Raw genomic sequence first — 23,041 nt, forward strand, 5'->3', positions numbered from 1 at the left:
AGACTAAATGACGCCCGATGTGGTAGAATCTAGACTCAACCACAAAAATATGCTTTGAAACTTGTATCGGTATTTTATTAGAATTCCCATAAGCTGTTGCAAAAGCAGCAGCTACTCATCCTGGGGTCCACACAAAACATGAAACAACATACAGAATGACTTAATTCAGAACATCAATAGACAAGAATAGCTCAAGGCACACGTAGCCTACCTATGAATGCATACACTCAAACTATCTAGGTCAGATTTTAGCCTTTTGAATCCTCTTGAAGCTTTAAAAATCTTTTTATAACATTTTGAGATAACAGTGGTACTTACTGTAAGTGTTGTTTTTATGATACTGCTTAGGAGTCAGGGAGTTTTGCATAATCACCCCAGACCCCAGCCTTCTAGAAAACAACAGCTGTTGACTTTCTGAGTTCTTGCTCACCCTGGCCCTGTCTAGGTCTAACCACTGCTCTGTCAGTCTTCTCTGTGGTGTTAACCATTCCTCTACGTGTTACTCTACTTGCACCTTTAAGCAACCTACCTACCTATCCCCACTGGTCATATACTGGTCAGACCTATTCCCACTGGTCATATACTGGTCATACCTATCCCCACTAGTCAGATACTGGTCAGACCTATTCCCACTGGTCATATACTGGTCATACCTATCCCCACTAGTCAGATACTGGTCAGACCTATTCCCACTGGTCCTATACTGATCAGACCTATTCCCACTGGTCATATACTGGTCAGACCTATCCCCACTGTTCCTATACTGATCAGACCTATTCCCACTGGTCAGACCTATTCCCACTGGTCATCATATACTGGTCAGATACTGGTCATACCTATCCCCACTAGTCAGATACTGGTCAGAACTATCCCCACTGGTCCCCTATTCCCACTGGTCATATACTGGTCAGACCTATAGATACTAGACCTATTCCCACTAGTCATATACTGATCAGACCTATCCCCACTGGTCATATACCATACCTATCCCCATCCCCACTGGTCATACCTATTCCCACTGGTCATATACTGATCAGACCTATCCCCACTGGTCATATACTGGTCATACCTATTCCCACTGGTCATATACTATACTGGTCATATACTGGTCATCAGACCTATTCCCCACTGGTCATATACTGGTCATATACTGGTCATACCTATCCCCACTGGTCATATACTGGTCAGACCTATTCCCACTGGTCATATACTGATCAGACCTATCCCACTGGTCATATACTGGTCACCTATCCCCACTGGTCATACCTATTCCCACTGGTCATATACTGATCAGACCTATCCCCACTGGTCATATACTGGTCATACCTATTCCCACTGGTCATATACTGATCAGACCTATCCCCACTGGTCATATACTGGTCATACCTATCCCCACTGGTCATATACTGGTCAGACCTATTCCCACTGGTCATATACTGGTCATACCTATTCCCACTAGTCATATATCCCCACTGGTCATATACTGGTCATCCCCACTGTCATATACTGGTCAGACCTATCCCCATATACTGGTCAGACCTATTCCCACTAGTCATATACTGGTCAGACCTATCCCCACTAGTCATATACTGGTCAGACCTATCCCCACTAGTCATATACTGGTCAGACCTATTCCCACTAGTCATATACTGGTCAGACCTATCCCCACTAGTCATATACTGGTCAGACCTATCCCCACTAGTCATATACTGGTCAGACCTATCCCCACTAGTCATATACTGATCCCCACTAGTCATATACTGGTCAGACCTATCCCCACTAGTCATATACTGGTCAGACCTATCCCCACTGGTCATATACTGGTCCCCACTGACCTACCTCCCCACTAGTCATATACTGGTCAGACCTATCCCCACTGGTCCTATACTGATCAGACCTATCCCCACTAGTCATATACTGGTCAGACCTATTCCCACTGCTCAGATACTGGTCATACCTATCCCCACTGGTCCTATACTGATCAGACCTATTCCCACTGGTCATATACTGGTCAGAACTATCCCCACTAGTCAGATACTGGTCAGACCTATTCCCACTGCTCAGATACTGATCAGACCTATCCCCACTGGTCATATACTGGTCAGACCTATCCCCACTGGTCATATACTGGTCAGACCTATCCCCACTGGTCCTATACTGATCAGACCTATTCCCACTAGTCATATACTGGTCAGACCTATCCCCACTAGTCAGATACTGGTCAGACCTATCCCCACTGGTCATATACTGATCAGACCTATCCCCACTGGTCATATACTGGTCAGACCTATCCCCACTGGTCATATACTGGTCAGACCTATTCCCACTGGTCATATACTGGTCAGACCTATCCCCACTAGTCATATACTGGTCAGACCTATCCCCACTAGTCAGATACTGATCAGACCTATCCCCACTGGTCATATACTGGTCAGACCTATCCCCACTGGTCATATACTGGTCAGACCTATCCCCACTGGTCCTATACTGATCAGACCTATTCCCACTGCATATACTGGTCAGACCTATCCCCACTGTCATATACAGACCTATCCCCACTATACTGGTCAGACCTATCCCCAGACCTATCCCCACTGCTCAGATACTGATCAGACCTATTCCCACTGCTCAGATACTGATCACACCTATTCCCACTGCTCAGATACTGATCAGACCTATTCCCACTGGTCATATACTGATCAGACCTATTCCCACTGCTCAGATACTGATCAGACCTATTCCCACTGCTCAGATACTGATCAGACCTATCCCCACTGGTCCTATACTGATCAGACCTATTCCCACTGCTCAGATACTGATCAGACCTATTCCCACTGCTCAGATACTGATCAGACCTATTCCCACTGCTCAGATACTGATCAGACCTATCCCCACTGGTCCTATACTGATCAGACCTATTCCCACTGCTCAGATACTGATCAGACCTATTCCCACTGCTCAGATACTGATCAGACCTATCCCCACTGGTCATATACTGGTCAGACCTATCCCCACTGGTCATATACTGGTCAGACCTATTCCCACTGCTCAGATACTGATCAGACCTATCCCCACTGGTCATATACTGGTCAGACCTATCCCCACTGGTCCTATACTGATCAGACCTATTCCCACTAGTCATATACTGATCAGACCTATCCCCACTAGTCATATACTGGTCATACCTATCCCCACTAGTCAGATACTGGTCAGACCTATCCCCACTAGTCAGATACTGGTCAGACCTATCCCCACTGGTCAGATACTGGTCAGACCTATCCCCACTAGTCAGATACTGGTCAGACCTATCCCCACTAGTCAGATACTGGTCAGACCTATCCCCACTAGTCAGATACTGGTCAGACCTATCCCCACTAGTCAGATACTGGTCAGACCTATCCCCACTGGTCATATACTAGTCAGACCTATCCCCACTAGTCATATACTGATCAGACCTATTCCCACTGCTCAGATACTGATCAGACCTATTCCCACTGCTCAGATACTGATCAGACCTATTCCCACTGCTCAGATACTGATCAGACCTATTCCCACTGCTCAGATACTGATCAGACCTATTCCCACTGGTCCTATACTGATCAGACCTATTCCCACTGCTCAGATACTGATCAGACCTATTCCCACTGCTCAGATACTGATCAGACCTATTCCCACTGCTCAGATACTGATCAGACCTATTCCCACTGCTCAGATACTGATCAGACCTATTCCCACTGCTCAGATACTGATCAGACCTATTCCCACTGCTCAGATACTGATCAGACCTATTCCCACTGGTCATATACTGGTCAGACCTATTCCCACTGCTCAGATACTGATCAGACCTATCCCAACTAGTCATATACTGGTCAGACCTATCCCCACTAGTCATATACTGGTCAGAACTATCCCCACTGGTCCTATACTGGTCAGACCTATTCCCACTGGTCATATACTGGTCAGACCTATTCCCACTGCTCAGATACTGATCAGACCTATCCCCACTGGTCATATACTGGTCAGACCTATCCCCACTAGTCATATACTGGTCAGACCTATCCCCACTAGTCATATACTGGTCAGACCTATTCCCACTGGTCATATACTGATCAGACCTATTCCCACTAGTCATATACTGGTCAGACCTATCCCCACTAGTCATATACTGGTCAGACCTATTCCCACTGGTCATATACTGGTCAGAACTATCCCCACTGGTCCTATACTGGTCAGTCCTATCCCCACTGGTCCTATACTGGTCAGAACTATCCCCACTGGTCATATACTGGTCAGACCTATTCCCACTGCTCAGATACTGGTCAGACCTATCCCCACTAGTCATATACTGGTCAGACCTATTCCCACTGGTCATATACTGATCAGACCTATTCCCACTAGTCATATACTGGTCAGACCTATCCCCACTAGTCATATACTGGTCAGACCTATTCCCACTGGTCATATACTGGTCAGAACTATCCCCACTGGTCCTATACTGGTCAGTCCTATCCCCACTGGTCCTATACTGGTCAGAACTATCCCCACTGGTCATATACTGGTCAGACCTATTCCCACTGCTCAGATGCTGGTCAGACCTATCCCCACTAGTCATATACTGGTCAGAACTATCCCCACTGGTCCTATACTGGTCAGACCTATCCCCACTGGTCATATACTGGTCAGACCTATCCCCACTAGTCATATACTGGTCAGAACTATTCCCACTGGTCATATACTGGTCAGACCTATTCCCACTAGTCAGATACTGGTCAGACCTATTCCCACTGCTCAGATACTGGTCAGACCTATCCCCACTGGCCATATACTGGTCAGACCTATCCCCACTCGTCAGATACTGGTCAGACCTATTCCCACTGGTCATATACTGGTCAGAACTATCCCCACTAGTCAGATACTGGTCAGACCTATTCCCACTGGTCATATACTGGTCAGAACTATCCCCACTGGTCCTATACTGGTCAGACCTATCTCCACTGGTCATATACTGGTCAGACCTATCCCCAGTGGTCCTATACTGGTCAGACCTATCCCCACTAGTCAGACCTATCCCCACTGGTCATATACTGGTCAGACCTATCCCCACTGGTCAGACCTATCCCCACTGGTCATATACTGGTCAGACCTATCCCCACTGGTCATATACTGGTTAGACCTATCCCCACTGGTCATATACTGGTCAGACCTATCCCCACTAGTCATATACTGGTCAGACCTATCCCCACTAGTCATATACTGGTCAGACCTATCCCCACTGGTCCTATACTGGTCAGACCTATCCCCACTGGTCAGATACTGGTCAGACCTATCCCCACTGGTCATATACTGGTCAGACCTATCCCCACTGGTCCTATACTGGTCAGACCTATCCCCACTGGTCCTATACTGGTCAGACCTATCCCCACTGGTCATACCTATCCCCACTGGTCATATACTAGTCAGACCTATCCCCACTGGTCATATACTGGTCAGACCTATCCCCACTGTTCCTATACTGGTCAGACCTATCCCCACTGGTCATATACTGGTCAGACCTATCCCCACTGGTCATATACTGGTCAGACCTATCCCCACTGGTCATATACTAGTCAGACCTATCCCCACTGCTCAGATACTGATCAGACCTATCCCCACTAGTCAGATACTGGTCAGAACTATCCCCACTGGTCCTATTCTGGTCAGTCCTATCCCCACTGGTCCTATACTGGTCAGAACTATCCCCACTGGTCATATACTGGTCAGACCTATTCCCACTGCTCAGATACTGATCAGACCTATCCCCACTAGTCATATACTGGTCAGACCTATCCCCACTAGTCATATACTGGTCAGAACTATCCCCACTGGTCCTATACTGGTCAGACCTATCCCCACTGGTCATATACTGGTCAGACCTATCCCCACTAGTCATATACTGGTCAGAACTATTCCCACTGGTCATATACTGGTCAGACCTATTCCCACTAGTCAGATACTGGTCAGACCTATTCCCACTGCTCAGATACTGGTCAGACCTATCCCCACTAGTCATATACTGGTCAGACCTATTCCCACTAGTCAGATACTGGTCAGACCTATCCCCACTAGTCATATACTGATCAGACCTATCCCCACTAGTCATATACTGGTCAGACCTATCCCCACTAGTCATATACTGGTCAGAACTATCCCCACTGGTCCTATACTGGTCATACCTATCCCCACTGGTCATATACTAGTCAGACCTATCCCCACTGGTCATATACTGGTCAGACCTATCCCCACTGGTCCTATACTGGTCAGTCCTATCCCCACTGGTCCTATACTGGTCAGAACTATCCCCACTGGTCATATACTGGTCAGACCTATTCCCACTGCTCAGATACTGATCAGACCTATCCCCACTAGTCATATACTGGTCAGACCTATCCCCACTAGTCATATACTGGTCAGAACTATCCCCACTGGTCCTATACTGGTCAGACCTATCCCCACTGGTCATATACTGGTCAGACCTATCCCCACTAGTCATATACTGGTCAGAACTATTCCCACTGGTCATATACTGGTCAGACCTATTCCCACTAGTCAGATACTGGTCAGACCTATTCCCACTGCTCAGATACTGGTCAGACCTATTCCCACTGGTCATATACTGGTCAGAACTATCCCCACTAGTCAGATACTGGTCAGACCTATTCCCACTGGTCATATACTGGTCAGACCTATTCCCACTAGTCATATACTGGTCAGACCTATCCCCACTGGCCATATACTGGTCAGACCTATCCCCACTCGTCAGATACTGGTCAGACCTATTCCCACTGGTCATATACTGGTCTGAACTATCCCCACTAGTCAGATACTGGTCAGACCTATTCCCACTGGTCATATACTGGTCAGAACTATCCCCACTGGTCCTATACTGGTCAGACCTATCTCCACTGGTCATATACTGGTCAGACCTATCCCCACTGGTCATATACTGGTCAGACCTATCCCCACTGGTCCTATACTGGTCAGACCTATCCCCACTGGTCAGACCTATCCCCACTGGTCATATACTGGTCAGACCTATCCCCACTGGTCATATACTGGTCAGACCTATCCCCACTAGTCATATACTGGTCAGACCTATCCCCACTAGTCATATACTGGTCAGACCTATCCCCACTGGTCAGATACTGGTCAGACCTATCCCCACTGGTCATATACTGGTCAGACCTATCCCCACTGGTCCTATACTGGTCAGACCTATCCCCACTGGTCCTATACTGGTCAGACCTATCCCCACTGGTCATACCTATCCCCACTGGTCATATACTAGTCAGACCTATCCCCACTGGTCATATACTGGTCAGACCTATCCCCACTGTTCCTATACTGGTCAGACCTATCCCCACTGGTCATATACTGGTCAGACCTATCCCCACTGGTCATATACTGGTCAGACCTATCCCCACTAGTCCTATACTGGTCAGACCTATCCCCACTGGTCCTATACTGGTCAGACCTATCCCCACTGGTCATACCTATCCCCACTGGTCATATACTAGTCAGACCTATCCCCACTGGTCATATACTGGTCAGACCTATCCCCACTGTTCCTATACTGGTCAGACCTATCCCCACTGGTCATATACTGGTCAGACCTATCCCCACTGGTCATATACTGGTCAGACCTATCCCCACTCGTCAGATACTGGTCAGAACTATTCCCACTGGTCATATACTGGTCAGAACTATCCCCACTAGTCAGATACTGGTCAGACCTATTCCCACTGGTCATATACTGGTCAGAACTATCCCCACTAGTCAGATACTGGTCAGACCTATTCCCACTGGTCATATACTGGTCAGAACTATCCCCACTGGTCCTATACTGGTCAGACCTATCCCCACTAGTCATATACTGGTCAGAACTATTCCCACTGGTCATATACTGGTCAGACCTATTCCCACTAGTCAGATACTGGTCAGAACTATTCCCACTGCTCAGATACTGGTCAGACCTATTCCCACTGGTCATATACTGGTCAGAACTATCCCCACTAGTCAGATACTGGTCAGACCTATTCCCACTGGTCATATACTGGTCAGACCTATTCCCACTAGTCATATACTGGTCAGACCTATCCCCACTGGCCATATACTGGTCAGACCTATCCCCACTCGTCAGATACTGGTCAGACCTATTCCCACTGGTCATATACTGGTCTGAACTATCCCCACTAGTCAGATACTGGTCAGACCTATTCCCACTGGTCATATACTGGTCAGAACTATCCCCACTGGTCCTATACTGGTCAGACCTATCTCCACTGGTCATATACTGGTCAGACCTATCCCCACTGGTCATATACTGGTCAGACCTATCCCCACTGGTCCTATACTGGTCAGACCTATCCCCACTGGTCAGACCTATCCCCACTGGTCATATACTGGTCAGAACTATTCCCACTGGTCATATACTGGTCAGACCTATTCCCACTAGTCAGATACTGGTCAGACCTATTCCCACTGCTCAGATACTGGTCAGACCTATTCCCACTGGTCATATACTGGTCAGAACTATCCCCACTAGTCAGATACTGGTCAGACCTATTCCCACTGGTCATATACTGGTCAGACCTATTCCCACTAGTCATATACTGGTCAGACCTATCCCCACTGGCCATATACTGGTCAGACCTATCCCCACTCGTCAGATACTGGTCAGACCTATTCCCACTGGTCATATACTGGTCTGAACTATCCCCACTAGTCAGATACTGGTCAGACCTATTCCCACTGGTCATATACTGGTCAGAACTATCCCCACTGGTCCTATACTGGTCAGACCTATCTCCACTGGTCATATACTGGTCAGACCTATCCCCACTGGTCATATACTGGTCAGACCTATCCCCACTAGTCATATACTGGTCAGACCTATCCCCACTGGTCATATACTGGTCAGACCTATCCCCACTGGTCCTATACTGGTCAGACCTATCCCCACTGGTCAGACCTATCCCCACTGGTCATATACTGGTCAGACCTATCCCCACTGGTCATATACTGGTCAGACCTATCCCCACTAGTCATATACTGGTCAGACCTATCCCCACTAGTCATATACTGGTCAGACCTATCCCCACTGGTCAGATACTGGTCAGACCTATCCCCACTAGTCATATACTGGTCAGACCTATCCCCACTGGTCCTATACTGGTCAGACCTATCCCCACTGGTCCTATACTGGTCAGACCTATCCCCACTGGTCATACCTATCCCCACTGGTCATATACTAGTCAGACCTATCCCCACTGGTCATATACTGGTCAGACCTATCCCCACTGTTCCTATACTGGTCAGACCTATCCCCACTGGTCATATACTGGTCAGACCTATCCCCACTGGTCATATACTGGTCAGACCTATCCCCACTAGTCCTATACTGGTCAGACCTATCCCCACTGGTCCTATACTGGTCAGACCTATCCCCACTGGTCATACCTATCCCCACTGGTCATATACTAGTCAGACCTATCCCCACTGGTCATATACTGGTCAGACCTATCCCCACTGTTCCTATACTGGTCAGACCTATCCCCACTGGTCATATACTGGTCAGACCTATCCCCACTGGTCATATACTGGTCAGACCTATCCCCACTCGTCAGATACTGGTCAGACCTATTCCCACTGGTCATATACTGGTCAGAACTATCCCCACTAGTCAGATACTGGTCAGACCTATTCCCACTGGTCATATACTGGTCAGACCTATCCCCACTGGTCCTATACTGGTCAGACCTATCTCCACTGGTCATATACTGGTCAGACCTATCCCCACTGGTCATATACTGGTCAGACCTATCCCCACTGGTCATATACTGGTCAGACCTATCCCCACTGGTCCTATACTGGTCAGACCTATCCCCACTGGTCAGACCTATCCCCACTGGTCATATACTGGTCAGACCTATCCCCACTGGTCATATACTGGTCAGACCTATCCCCACTGTTCCTATACTGGTCAGACCTATCCCCACTGGTCATATACTGGTCAGACCTATCCCCACTGGTCATATACTGGTCAGACCTATCCCCACTAGTCATATACTGGTCAGACCTATCCCCACTAGTCATATACTGGTCAGACCTATCCCCACTGGTCATATACTGGTCAGACCTATCCCCACTAGTCATATACTGGTCAGACCTATCCCCACTGGTCATATACTGGTCAGACCTATCCCCACTAGTCATATACTGGTCAGACCTATCCCCACTAGTCATATACTGGTCATACCTATCCCCACTGGTCATATACTAGTCAGACCTATCCCCACTGGTCATATACTGGTCAGACGTATCCCCACTGTTCCTATACTGGTCAGACCTATCCCCACTGGTCATATACTGGTCAGACCTATCCCCACTGGTCATATACTGGTCAGACCTATCCCCACTGGTCATATACTGGTCAGACCTATCCCCACTAGTCATATACTGGTCAGACCTATCCCCACTGGTCATATACTGGTCAGACCTATCCCCACTGGTCCTATACTGGTCAGACCTATCCCCACTAGTCATATACTGGTCAGACCTATCCCCACTAGTCATATACTGGTCAGACCTATCCCCACTGGTCATATACTGGTCAGACCTATCCCCACTAGTCATATACTGGTCAGACCTATCCCCACTAGTCATATACTGGTCAGACCTATCCCCACTAGTCATATACTGGTCAGACCTATCCCCACTGGTCATATACTTTTCAGACTTATCTCCACTGGTCAGATACTGGTCAGATCAATCCCCACTGGTCCTGTACTGGCCAGACCTATCCCCACTGGTCAGACACTGTACAGTAGCAATATAAAGGTGAGACTACACAAATACACTGAGTGTACAAAACATTATGCTCTTCCATGACATAGACTGACTATGTGAATCCAGGTGAAAGCTATGATCCCTTATTGATGTCGCTTGTTAAATTAATTTCAGTCAGTGTAGATGAAGGGGAAGAGACAGGTTAAAGAAGGATTTCTTAGCCTTGAGACAATTGAGATGTGGAGATTGAGATTGTGTATGTGTATCATTCAGAGCGTGATTTGTCACGATAAAATATTTAAGTGCCTTTGAACTGGGTTTGGTAGTAGGTGCCAGGTACACCGGTTCATATCAAGAACTGCAATGTTGCTGGGTTTTCACACTCAACAGTTTCCCATGTGTATCAAGAATGGCCCACCACCCGTATGACATCCAACCAACTTGACACAACTGTGGGATGCATTTGAGTCAAAATGGGCCAGCATCCCTGTGGAACGCTTTCAACACCTTGTAGAGTGAAAATGGGCCAGCTTCCCTGTGGAACGCTTTCAACACCTTGTAGAGTCAACATGGGCCAGCATCCCTGTGGAACGCTTTCAACACCTTGTAGAGTCCATGTCCAGACGAATTCAGGCTGTTCTGAGGGCAAAAGGGATGCAACTCAATATTAGGAATGTGCTCTTAATGTTTTGTCCACTTAGTGCATGTCGTAATACGCTTAGGTTGTTGTTGTTTTACATGATAGATCTCATTTACATTTCATAAACACACTGAAACCTGAACAGGTTTAACTTAACTTGGGAAATTAACAGACATTCTGTTATTTTACAACACTAAAGAACTCACCTTTTAAAGCCAGACTGTGTTCAGACAGTGTTCAGTCTGGTTAACCAGGCTAACTACTAAAGATCATGTATTTTGGTGTGCATCTTTCCTTCAACTCCTTTAGTTATTTTAAGGATTGTTCTAATGCCCAGACCGTTTTCGGGTTGTAGAAAAAACTTTTTTCCCTCCTTATAATATTGGCATTTTTATAACCAGAAAACAATTCAATAATAAAAACATCCATATAGGTTTTAATACTGGAATTGCACTGTTTAGGTAAGACAAAAACACTGTTTTTTTATTTAAAGAAAATCTGTTTTTAATGAATTACTCTTCATCTACAGCACATTGAAATAAGTAGCTCTAGTTTTCAACAGTTTTCATAAATATAATCTATAAATATACATTTTCTGTGGTCTCCATTGGTTTCTTTGTCCAGTGTGTGATTGTTATTGTGGTTAGATGGTTACCTCCTCTATATAAGACCAGCCATACTGATGCCATTCAATGCCCCCTCACAGTGGCACAGACCTCCTTCCTCTACCGCCCTCCTCTCTGAAACACTGTGCCACACCATGCGTACATGTTTCACCCCACCCTGGTGGTCTTGAATGGCACAGAGGCCATAACATACACAACACATTACTCACCTCTCTCTCTCTCTCACACTCTCTCTCTCTCTCTCACTCTCTCTCTCTCTCTCTCACTCTCTCTCTCTCTCTCTCACTCTCTCTCTCTCTCTCTCTCTCTCACACTCTCTCTCTCACACTCTCTCTCTCTCTCTCTCTCTCTCTCTGTCTCTCTCTCATCTGAACTTTGCTGTGAATTATTTGTCTGATTCTCGAATGCAATGACAGTTCTGGAGCATTGGTTTGGAATGATAGGAAAGTAGTCTTTCTAAAGGAGAACGTACAGGCTACTAACTGCAAGTCATTACCAGACGACATCACCTTGCTTTCAGTGGACTCCGATATTCAGTACCATATAAGAATAAACTATTCGGATAAAGTGATAACATGAGATGGATACGTCAGGTCTACTGCTATTGAGTTATAGCCATATTATGTTATTACTCCTCATAGATTCATAAGAGGATACTGGCATCATTTACACATCATCATCTTAGAACTAGTAGGTGGTGTTGGACTGCTGGAGCCGGTAAGTTTATGGGCTAGTTCTCCTCTACACTCTTAGAAAAAAGGTGCTATCTAGAACTTAAATGAATTCTTTAGCTGTCCCAATAGGATAACTCTTTGAATAACCCTTTTTGGTTCCAGGATGAACCCTTTTGAGTTCCATTTAGAACCGTTTCCGCAGAGGGTTCTACTTGGAACCCAAAATAGTTCTACCTGGAACCAAAAAGGGTTCTACGAGAAACCAAAAATGGCTCTTCTTTGGGGACAGCCGAATAACCATTTTGGAACCCTTTTTTCCAAGAGTGTAGTTAGTATAAGCTGGAGAAAGCAAAGTGAATCTATCATATTGTGATGGTAATGTATAATATATGTTAGAGGTGGTACAGTGAATAAGATAGAACTAAATCAGAATCCAGACTAATTCAACTGCAGCAGAGTGATGAGAACCCTTAACTACTACTCTCTATCTCTTCTCTTCTCAATCTTCTCTTGATCTTCTCTCTCTCTCTCTCTCTCTTTCATTTAATTATATATCTCAATCAATCTTTCTTTCGTTCACTCTTTCTCTGTATACTTTTCACTCTACATCCTTCTCTTTCTCTTTTTCTCTCTTTCCCTTTCTCTTTCTTTCTTTCTTTCTTTCTTTCTTTCTTTCTTTCTTTCTTTCTTTCTTGCTTTCTTTCTTTCTGTCTCTCTCTCTCTCTATTCTCTCTTTCTTTCTCTCACTCTCTTTCTGTTCTCTCACTTTCTCTCTCTCTTTATCTTTCTTTCTTTCTCTCGCTCTCTCTCTCTCTCTCTCTCTCCCATGTTGGTACAGGTTGTTGTTTTTTTGAGTTGTGTTTTTCTTCCTCATGCTTTGCTTGTTACCCCTCTTTAGTATTGCAGCTGCTAGGTCAGGGTATCTCGTGTTTGCTCTCCTCCAGCCTTGTTGCTAGTCTTTATGTTATTCTGGTTTGTCCCTTCTTACCCCGCTGTCTTCTAGCTGGACTTAAGGGTAAGTGCTTCCCTGTAGCCGGCACAGCTCAGATAATCCCCGACGATTATCTGACAAATGCAGCGTGCTTTCTCTCCTCTTTCCCTATCCACCTCCTCCCCCTCTTAAGTCTCCTCGCTTCATGTCTTTAGACATTAGTAGATAATGTCTTTTTAAGTATGATTTCTTCTCAATTTGAAGTTTTAAGTACCTATTAGCTTACATTCTTGACAGTTTAGGATGCATGTATTTCATTCTTAGGCTTATAATTTGGCTCAGTAATGATTCTACTTTATATGATGGTTATTATTATGATTTTTTTGCATAATTGCCTTCTCTCCTTAATCTTATTGGTGTTCAAGGACCCCTCAGAGTAAAGCATAAAGATCGCCCAATGTGGCATGATGCAATCAGAAAATAAAATTCCACAAAATGGCTGCTAGTTGTGACTCCATCAACAGTTGTAAATTCAATACATTTTTGAAATATATTTGCGTTTCAGAGAGCAGTAGTGGACAGTCCCATTTTTTCTAACAGAACTTCAGGGCTTGTAATCAAGCTTGTTTTGTTTTAGAAAAAGCTTTTCACAACATGAACAAATGATTGAACATTTCCATAAGGTTAAATCCATTTTTCAAAGAGTAGAGCAGTTGGAAAGCTATGACGTTGGGCATTTTGGTTGAGATTAGTTTGGACCCTTTTAGCAGGGTAACCTGATTCCTCTATACTAACATGGGTCATGCTTTACTATCGAGGGCTCAATTGTTTTTAGTCATTTTCTTTAGTGCTCTATTCACGAGAGTTGGCAAATATGCACGTGGAGTATTCTGAATGCCAATCACAAGGAGTAGCCATTGCCACCCCTTCCCAAACAATACTCTGGATGACCCCCCTTAGTAGATGGGCCTGTAGACAGCAGCTATTCCCCCATAGTAGCACTTTTAGCAGGGAACAAATATCATTTTGGTTTCTTTTGATTGCCCTTTGATTGCCTGAATTGGGGAACACCTTTGTTATGTATTATTCCGTTGACGGAATTACAGGATTTTAATATTTTTTTCCCCTCTGCCATCTCCAAAAGAATGATCTAGTTTTTGCATCTGTCGGCTTGATGCTATATACCTATGTACCTGCATCAAATTGTATTGCTACTCTGTTAGAGATACTCCGGTAGTTGGTATGCCTGTTCGTTGTGCTCTATAAAGATCATGAATACACTGCAACATACTCAAGTATTGTCAAGTTGCAAATGCCAAGAGAAAAAGGAATGCCCCCAAAAATGGAATCGAAATGTTGAAAATAGATCTGCAGATGCATGATTTAACATTTTGAAAACACAATGAAAAGTCAAACTGTTCTATTTTGTCAGTGAGTATTTATTAATTACAGTATTTGCTTATGTTCAGTATGGAAAAACAATCCAGTCTTTTGAATCAATCATCTTGTCTTTAGATGATGACGTCATCACCGATAAGAACTCACAAAACATGATAATGTCCCCCTATAGTCCATTCAGTCTATTATTCCAAAATCAAACTCCATTTTCTGATTTAAAACAAACAGAAAATATATTCCCCACCCCCTTCCTCCCGCCCACCTTCAAGCATTTTCTATCACACATCGCACCTTCACTCTGCCCTTATCGCAAACTTTCTCACACCCTCACTCTTCCCTGCCCCTGTAACTCTCCCACCCCTTCTACTATCACTTCCTCCCCCACTTTCCTGGTAGTCTGATTGTCCCTCATTTTTCTCCCTTTGTCTCAGTCGTTCTCTCAGTCCCTTTCTTTCTTTCTCTCTCCCTCTCTCTCTTTTCACCCTCTGTTTCCTCTTACTCCTTTCATCCCACTCTCACACCCTTCACTTTTGAACTCTATCTCCCCCTACAACATTTTTTTTCCTATCACATCTATAACTTCTTCCATGTCCCTCACCTCACTCTCACCCCTCTCTCACCCCGGCTTTCATCTGTCTCTTACCCTGTGCTTACCCCTCTCTCCCTTTTAACTTGTGGTAGGGACTTTTTATTCCGTTCCTAGAGAAACCAGGGATACATATTATTTTGGTCTAGTTCACTCATTTAAAAGATGAAGAAACAAAACATCTCCTAATTTTACACTATAGAAGCCATTGAACCTAAAGCTATCCTATCCTCAGCCGTAGCCCATCCTCCTTGTATCTCTCCTTTTCTATGAACATGGGACTGACAGATGTCACTTGAGTTGACAGTTAGTGATGCTATAGTAACCCTCCTCCCAGCCAAGCCCACTCCCTTATCCACACGCCCCGCCCCCCTCACGTCATCCTCACTCCTTTCAGTGTCACACAATTGGACATGGCATCTGTCACTCACCCACCCTGAGGAGAACATGAACATGAACATCAACCCCACTCTTGTCTCTATATTGAGTACCCCTCTTCATGCACACCTCATCTCATCACTGATCGAGATCCGACTATTTATATGATGTATCTCTGGGAAATGGGAGCAATATGTAGGTCTGTCTCATTTCTGATCAGGTACTGGTGATATTCTGCTTTTAGGCTTCTCATCAATGACTGTATTATTCTAGTCATTGTCATGTCAGACAGAATACATATTGTTATTTCAGAAGGTCATACATGCTAGTCTCTCCTGCACTTTCTTATGGTTCTCTGTCCTCAACTTATACACTCCAGTTTAAAGTACATTTAACAATCATACAACACTAATCAAATACCGTCAAAACATGGGCACTCGTTACTCAACCAGCTCCCAGAATGCATTTGTAAGAAGATAAGCAGTTCCTTAGACGCTAGCGTGTCCGCTACCCAACCTTTATGAAACCTTTCTTCCCTGTAGAATAGAAAACACTCTCTCTTACAGTTTTTAATCGACTAGCCTTCATCCTTAAACCAGAGCTATTTGTTAATCTCAATAATTTAAGAAATCACTCTGTTCTCTGATTTCTGTTTTTGTTTTTCAGCACACGACCCATCATTGGTCAGGAACTGAGTGACATTCACCAGTCATTCTCGAATGGCAGAATCTATTGAATACACATTACAAATGAGATTTTCATCCTATTCAATTTAACCCACAACTTCCTCAATACATGTTTTGGATCTAAGATGCCTAAAATGGTAGCTATTGAAATGCTAACAACACATACAGCAAAAAGCTGTAAGTTGATCATGTAAAGCTGTAAGTGTTTAGAATTGTCCCTAGCAAGAGCTCTAGTCAGACTGGCCCAGTGTGTTGTATTGTGTTGAGGTAGAGAGACATGCTATACTATTTTTCTGTGCTTCACTGATGCCCTCTTCCTCTGAATCCTGTCCTTTCCCCTGTGCTGGTTGGCTGGTTGGACACACAGACGCAGACAGAGCTCAGAAACACGGCATGGATGAGTTTATCTCGGCTAACCCCTGCAGCTTTGACCACGCCTCCCTGTTCGAGATCGTCCAGAGGCTCACGTTGGACCACAGGCTCAATGACACCTTCTGCTGCCTGGTGAGTGGCATTCTCCAAACCCACAGTACCGTGGAATAAGGATAAATGCACACATTAACAACATGGATTCCCCAAAGCATCTTAAGGCTAAGTTCATCGTAAGAACCTTCATAGGACCAAATCTCCAAACTGTTTCCCAAAACCATTGTTACTTATGTTGCACTAGAAAGCGCTCGTTATTTACCGACTACCTCAGAGCACTTGTAGAACTGCTACGTGCGTCATTTCGTTAGATGCATTCAATTGACTTCTATTTTGCTAATTGTAGACTGCTGTCGATAATTTTTGCCTCAATATATTAAATAATGATGTGTAACAACAGGTGCCCAATGATGTGCCAAATCTTGATTTAGTTCATTATTATAGATTTGAATTAGAATAAGCTGCCTCAATATGTGCAGCCATGGGTGATAATATCTCTCTAGGAGCTGATCTGTAGTCATTATTGTGGAATAATTCTAATGTTAAAGTAAGATATGATTGGAGAAAGCTGATCTGAGAGCTTTCTCTTGATCCTGTAAGCGTCGATACTATGCCTCAATGACGTATTTAGTAAGCGATCTCTATGCGTGGTGTTTTGGGAAACACATGTTACATCCTCGACCATTGTAGGAAAGATGCATCGTTAAAACACTCGTATGCCTAAATTCCATCGCTATCAGAAACTCTCTCACAGAGGGATGCTAGCGCCAAGGTCATGGTTCAGTTTGGGACAAGTGTTTGTTTGTGATTGAGATCATGGTGTTATCCTGCTAAAAGCTCTCTTACGTGGTGTTTAAGGGATGGTTCAGCCCGGGCCAGGTGTTTGTCCTGGATGAGTACTGCTCCAGGAATGGCGTGCGTGGGTGTCATAGACACCTGGGTTACCTAGGCGACCTGCTGGAGAGGGCAGATAGAGGAGCCATGATCGACCCCACCCTGCTGCACTACAGCTTTGCTTTCTGCGCATCCCATGTCCACGGAAACAGGTAATGTCTACACCGCATTCAACCTGGATCTCCTGCTCGTTAATCCAAAGTCTTCACATTGGACCAAGAGGAAATGCTCAAGGTCAAAGTGCAGCACTGGGCTTACATGTCTCAGGCAGGGCAACCTACTCACGTCATTCTAAATCACCACCATAGTCCATGGCAAGAGAGATGGCTAAACTTCAAACATCAAATATGCACTCAAATGTCTTCAAATGACAAAAAAAGAGAAGGAAGGAAGGAAAGAAGAGCTGGCCATAGTGAGAGAAGACAAGGGTGGAGTCCTCTAAAGCATCCGAGCATCTTTTCTTATAGTTTTGGGATTTCCCGTTGTTATTGTCATTAATGTTTTGCATATGATTTATTACTATTTTGGTCATTTTATCCTGTATATTATCATGTTATCATTTTGTCCTGTATGTTGTCATGTTATAATTTTGTCCTGTATGTTATTGTTTTGTACTGTATATTATCATGTTATCATTTTGTCCTGTATGTTGTCACGTTATAATTTTGTCCTGTATGTTATCGTTTTGTACTGTATGTTATCATGTTATCATTTTGTCCTGTATGTTGTCATGTTATAATTTTGTACTGTATGTTATTGTTTTGTCATCTCTTTTTATTTCTAATCAGATACATATACTTTGTCTTCCACTATTCCTCTTCTCTTTCTCTTACTTTCCGTCCTCGTCTTTTGCTGCCCTGTTCAGTCTCATTATGTAGATGTTGCTCATCCTCCCATGCATCCCTATAAAGTCAGAGAGGGCAGAGGTTACTGGGGGCCACTGATGGGTTGTGAGGGACCCTTTGGCCCTGGCGTCCACCAGAACCTAGGACCAGGGGCTGTGGGCTCTAAACGGGGAAGAAAAAAATGAGGTTTAGAAAGAAAAGAGAATCCAAATCATCCAAGAGCCCATCAGGTAAGATACTGTACTGTATAATAACAAACATTGAAGGTTAGTAAACATGCTGAATTATGACACTGTTTTGGTGTAAACTGCTGTATAGTTCCTTTTTTTGTAGGGGCTCTAACTGGTGGCTCTGCAACTGCATGATTGGCTGGGCTGATGTTGTGTTTGCGTTGTGTTTCTGTTTTGTTTGTATTGTATGATGTCATCCTCAGGCCTGATGGACTGGGAACAGTGAAGGTGGATGAGAAGGAGCGCTTTGAAGAAATCAAAGAGCGGTTGCGGGTGATCCTGGAACACCAGATCACTAACTTCAGGTGACTGCTTCCTACTGGTCATCCATCCATCCACTGTCCGGCCTCATCTATTGTTCTGGTCATCATTGTTCATTTTTCCCTAGTGAGTTTAATTTCATTGTGATTCTACTCTCTTATCTTCCTGTAGATATTGTTTCCCGTTCGGCCGTCCAGAGGGAGCGCTGAAGGCAACTCTGTCTTTGCTGGAAAGGGTTTGTACATTTAGATGACTACAATCTTTTCTTCACATTTTACAGAAACTTTGCAGGTCATGAATGATTCTCATTTTACAGAAACTTTGCAGGTCATGAATGATTCTCATTTTACAGAAACTTTGCAGGTCATGAACGATTCACATCTCATTGCTCATATAATCTCATATATACGCTTGAAAAAGGAAATAGAAAATGAAAACTATTGTAAGGCCAACTGTAATTCAGTGGCGAGACTCTAAGGAAGACTTGTCCTGCCCTTTTTCTCACTTTCAGGTGCTGATGAAGGACATTGTGACTCCCGTCCCACAAGAGGAAGTGAAGGGAGTCATCCGTAAATGTTTGGAGCAGGCTGCTCAGCTCAACTACGCTAAAATCACAGAATACGCTCAAATGGAAGGTAACTATCCATCATTTACATATATAGACACACCTTCAGAATGCAATAGCATTTACCTCTGTTGGTAAATTATAGGTTGTTGTTGTTTTGAAACATGTAACTGATTGTTTTTCTTTTGATGATTGTAACTGACCTCTTTAATTATTTAGTGACTTTTGAGTCATTCTGGAGGTGTCTATGTTGAACAGGCGTGTCAACCATTCGGCTCTCTTTCAGAAGTGTATTTTACACTTTCATTCATATTTTAGCATCCTACAGTGGGAATCATTTCAATATTAACCTGGACAAGAAAACAAGTACTGAAGAAACATACTGATATATATATATATATATATATATATATATATATATATATATATATATATATATATATATATATATATATATATATATTTATTTATTTTTTTACCAGAGATGTGGATTACATTTTTTCTCACATGATGAATTCAAGAGGAGCAGTCTATACAGTATTTTTTCATTTGACAGATTGGTTGTCACTTGTTTGTCACTCACACACACATGCCATTTCTCTCCCATTTGTTTCAGGCAGGCTGTTTTAGCTGTGGTGTTCTGTACTCTACTGTACACTACTGAACTGTACTCTACTGTACTCTACTGTACTGTACTCTACTGTACACTACTGAACTGTACTCTACTGTACTCTACTGTACTGTACTGTAATGTACTGTACTGTTCTGTACTCTACTGTACACTACTGAACTGTACTGAACTGTACTCTACTGTACTGTACTGTAATGTACTGTACTGAACTCTACTGAACTGTACTCTACTGTACACTACTGAACTGTACTCTACTGTACTGTATTGTAAACAACTGTATTGAACTGTATTGAACTGTACTCTACTGTACTCTACTGTACTGTACTGTAATGTACTGTAATGTACTGTACTGTGATGTACTCTACTGTACTCTACTCTACTCTACTGAACTGTACTGTACTTTACTGTACTGTTCTGTAACTGTAGGTGAAGTTGGCTTTCTGTATAGGTCTTGTGAGTAAAAATGCATTCAAATCCAAAGTTTTGGATTCATGCCCTGTTGATATACTGGCCTGGCCCCCATCTCACTGTACCTTGACTCTAGCTGTATCCTGGCCTATGGCATATGGTGATTTAACAGTATAGTGCGCAGTATATATTATAGATCTACATTATACAGTAAAGATAATCAGAAGCTAGAATAATTTCTCCCCTGAAGAGAACCTCCCTCCCTAGACTCCAGGGCCTACAATCTAAGATTTATACAAATAAATCTTACTTGGCCCTGCCTCTTTCTTCTCCTTTCCTAGGGACCCTTGTCCTTCTCTCCCTCTTCTTTCTGCCCTCTTTCTCCTTATCCCTTTCCTTCCCTTTTGTCTTATTCCTCCGGCGGACCACTGCCCTCCTCTCCCTAGTCTTCTGCTGTCCTCTTCCTCCCTCTCCTCTTATTGGCTTCACCACATTTATCACCTCACATTTCTGTGATACTTGGTTTTGAAGCCAGTGAAAAAGAATGTTGGGATTGGACAAAGACAACCCAGCATCTGTCACCTGCATGTGCTACAGGACATTATGGAAAGGTTTGTCTTTATAGGCATGGACTAGCCACTACATATCACACTTTACCTTTAAAAACAGCCCTTTTGCAAATGCCAAATACAGTACTCTGTTCTTGCTTGCATAACACCATTTTGGTTTCCCTATGAAGTCATATGCACAGCTTGCATTGACATGCATGTCAACAGGTTGATCCAACATGTGTAGTCATTACATAGAAAAACATTCCTAGGGTGCCAAAGGTACTAGGGTGTTTATCCCTTACTATCTTGAAAATATACCAGGTAGACTTTGTCCCCCTGTCCTTATGATGCTATTGGTCCAATATCAAGAAAATAGTCCTAAAACAATCATTATTGGACCCAGTCATCCATAGTCCAAACCCAAGTCAATACTCACCATTGTTGTGTTCATTAGGCCACCAAATGGAAGAAAACAAACTGAAACAGCGAAGATCTACCTGGACATGTCCAATAAGAAACGTTTTGTTTTGTTTTCTGTTACAAAAGGTTTTTCTATGGTGTGCCCTAATGAACATGACCCAGGACAGTTCTCTACCTTCCCATCTCCTCTGACATTTAACCTCTCACCCTATCCTCTGACCCCAGCCTCTTGCATGTCCCAATCCTCCTCTTTTGTAGGGAGAAAGAGGGAAATGTATGAGCACCCTGTCTTCTGCTTGGCGTCACAAGTGATGGATTTAACCATCCGTGAGTACCTGCCTCATACTTCCCTGTCTCTCCTCCCTCCCTCTTTCAACCTTCTTTGACCACATCAACCCCTCCTTCCCTTCCTCACTCCCCTCAGAGATGTCCACTCCTCCTTCCTCCTTTGTGCTTTTTTTTGGTCTATCGCTCATGTCTGTGAGAGCGAGTGGGGGGAGAGAGAGAGTCAGTCTGGTCTGTGGAGGTCTGTCTGAGAAGCCAGTACTACTAGGGGCCTACAGTTACCCATATATCTGTGACCCACATGAATGATCTGTCGGTCTGGTCTGTAAGCTTCTTTCTTTTGGTTGGACATATGCCCATGCCCACTCATGTGACTTGAATGCATTTTTTACATTGCTTCTGTGTTACCTTCCTCAGTCGTCTGATCATGTGTCAGTGTTTGGTACGCTCGCAACGCTGAGCTGTGCGCTGGGACAGACAGGTATGATGCTATGTCACTGCCAGAGACAGAGATGGAGGCCGTAGAACAGAGCAACAGTTGCAGGCAGATCTGCAATACCAGGAGGACAGAAAGGATTGTGTGTATGCAGACAGAGTTCCTATAATATGTGTTTTAACTCAGCTCAACTCACCACGGGTCAATGTGTCCTGTCTTTGGTTCAAGCAGCTGTTGTTTGTCTTATGTCTAAGTTCATGACGGTCTAAAGCTGTCTGTCTGTTAATGTTAACTGCATCCTGTTGTTGTTGCTTCTTTAATGTTGACTTCTCCTCAGGCTAATGTC

General features: G+C 44.1%; 1 protein-coding gene across 3 annotated transcripts in view; it reads left to right on the forward strand.

Annotated features, from left to right (window-relative positions):
• LOC135541688 (calcium-dependent secretion activator 1-like) overlaps positions 1-23,041 on the forward strand; it is a 199,832-nt gene that overhangs the window by 150,268 nt on the left and 26,523 nt on the right. For all 3 annotated transcript variants that reach the window (XR_010455985.1, XM_064968004.1, XM_064968005.1), the window contains exons 12-16: positions 17,111-17,247; positions 18,028-18,215; positions 19,342-19,443; positions 19,571-19,634; positions 19,911-20,034. Coding sequence is in view for 2 of the 3 variants with exons in the window: in XM_064968004.1 (XP_064824076.1) it covers positions 17,111-17,247; positions 18,028-18,215; positions 19,342-19,443; positions 19,571-19,634; positions 19,911-20,034 (615 nt within the window). In the remaining variant the exon portion in view is untranslated. The remainder of the gene's footprint in view (positions 1-17,110; positions 17,248-18,027; positions 18,216-19,341; positions 19,444-19,570; positions 19,635-19,910; positions 20,035-23,041) is intronic.

This window comes from Oncorhynchus masou, chromosome 6 (assembly GCF_036934945.1).
Source record: "Oncorhynchus masou masou isolate Uvic2021 chromosome 6, UVic_Omas_1.1, whole genome shotgun sequence".
NCBI classification, from domain to species: Eukaryota; Metazoa; Chordata; class Actinopteri; order Salmoniformes; family Salmonidae; genus Oncorhynchus; species Oncorhynchus masou.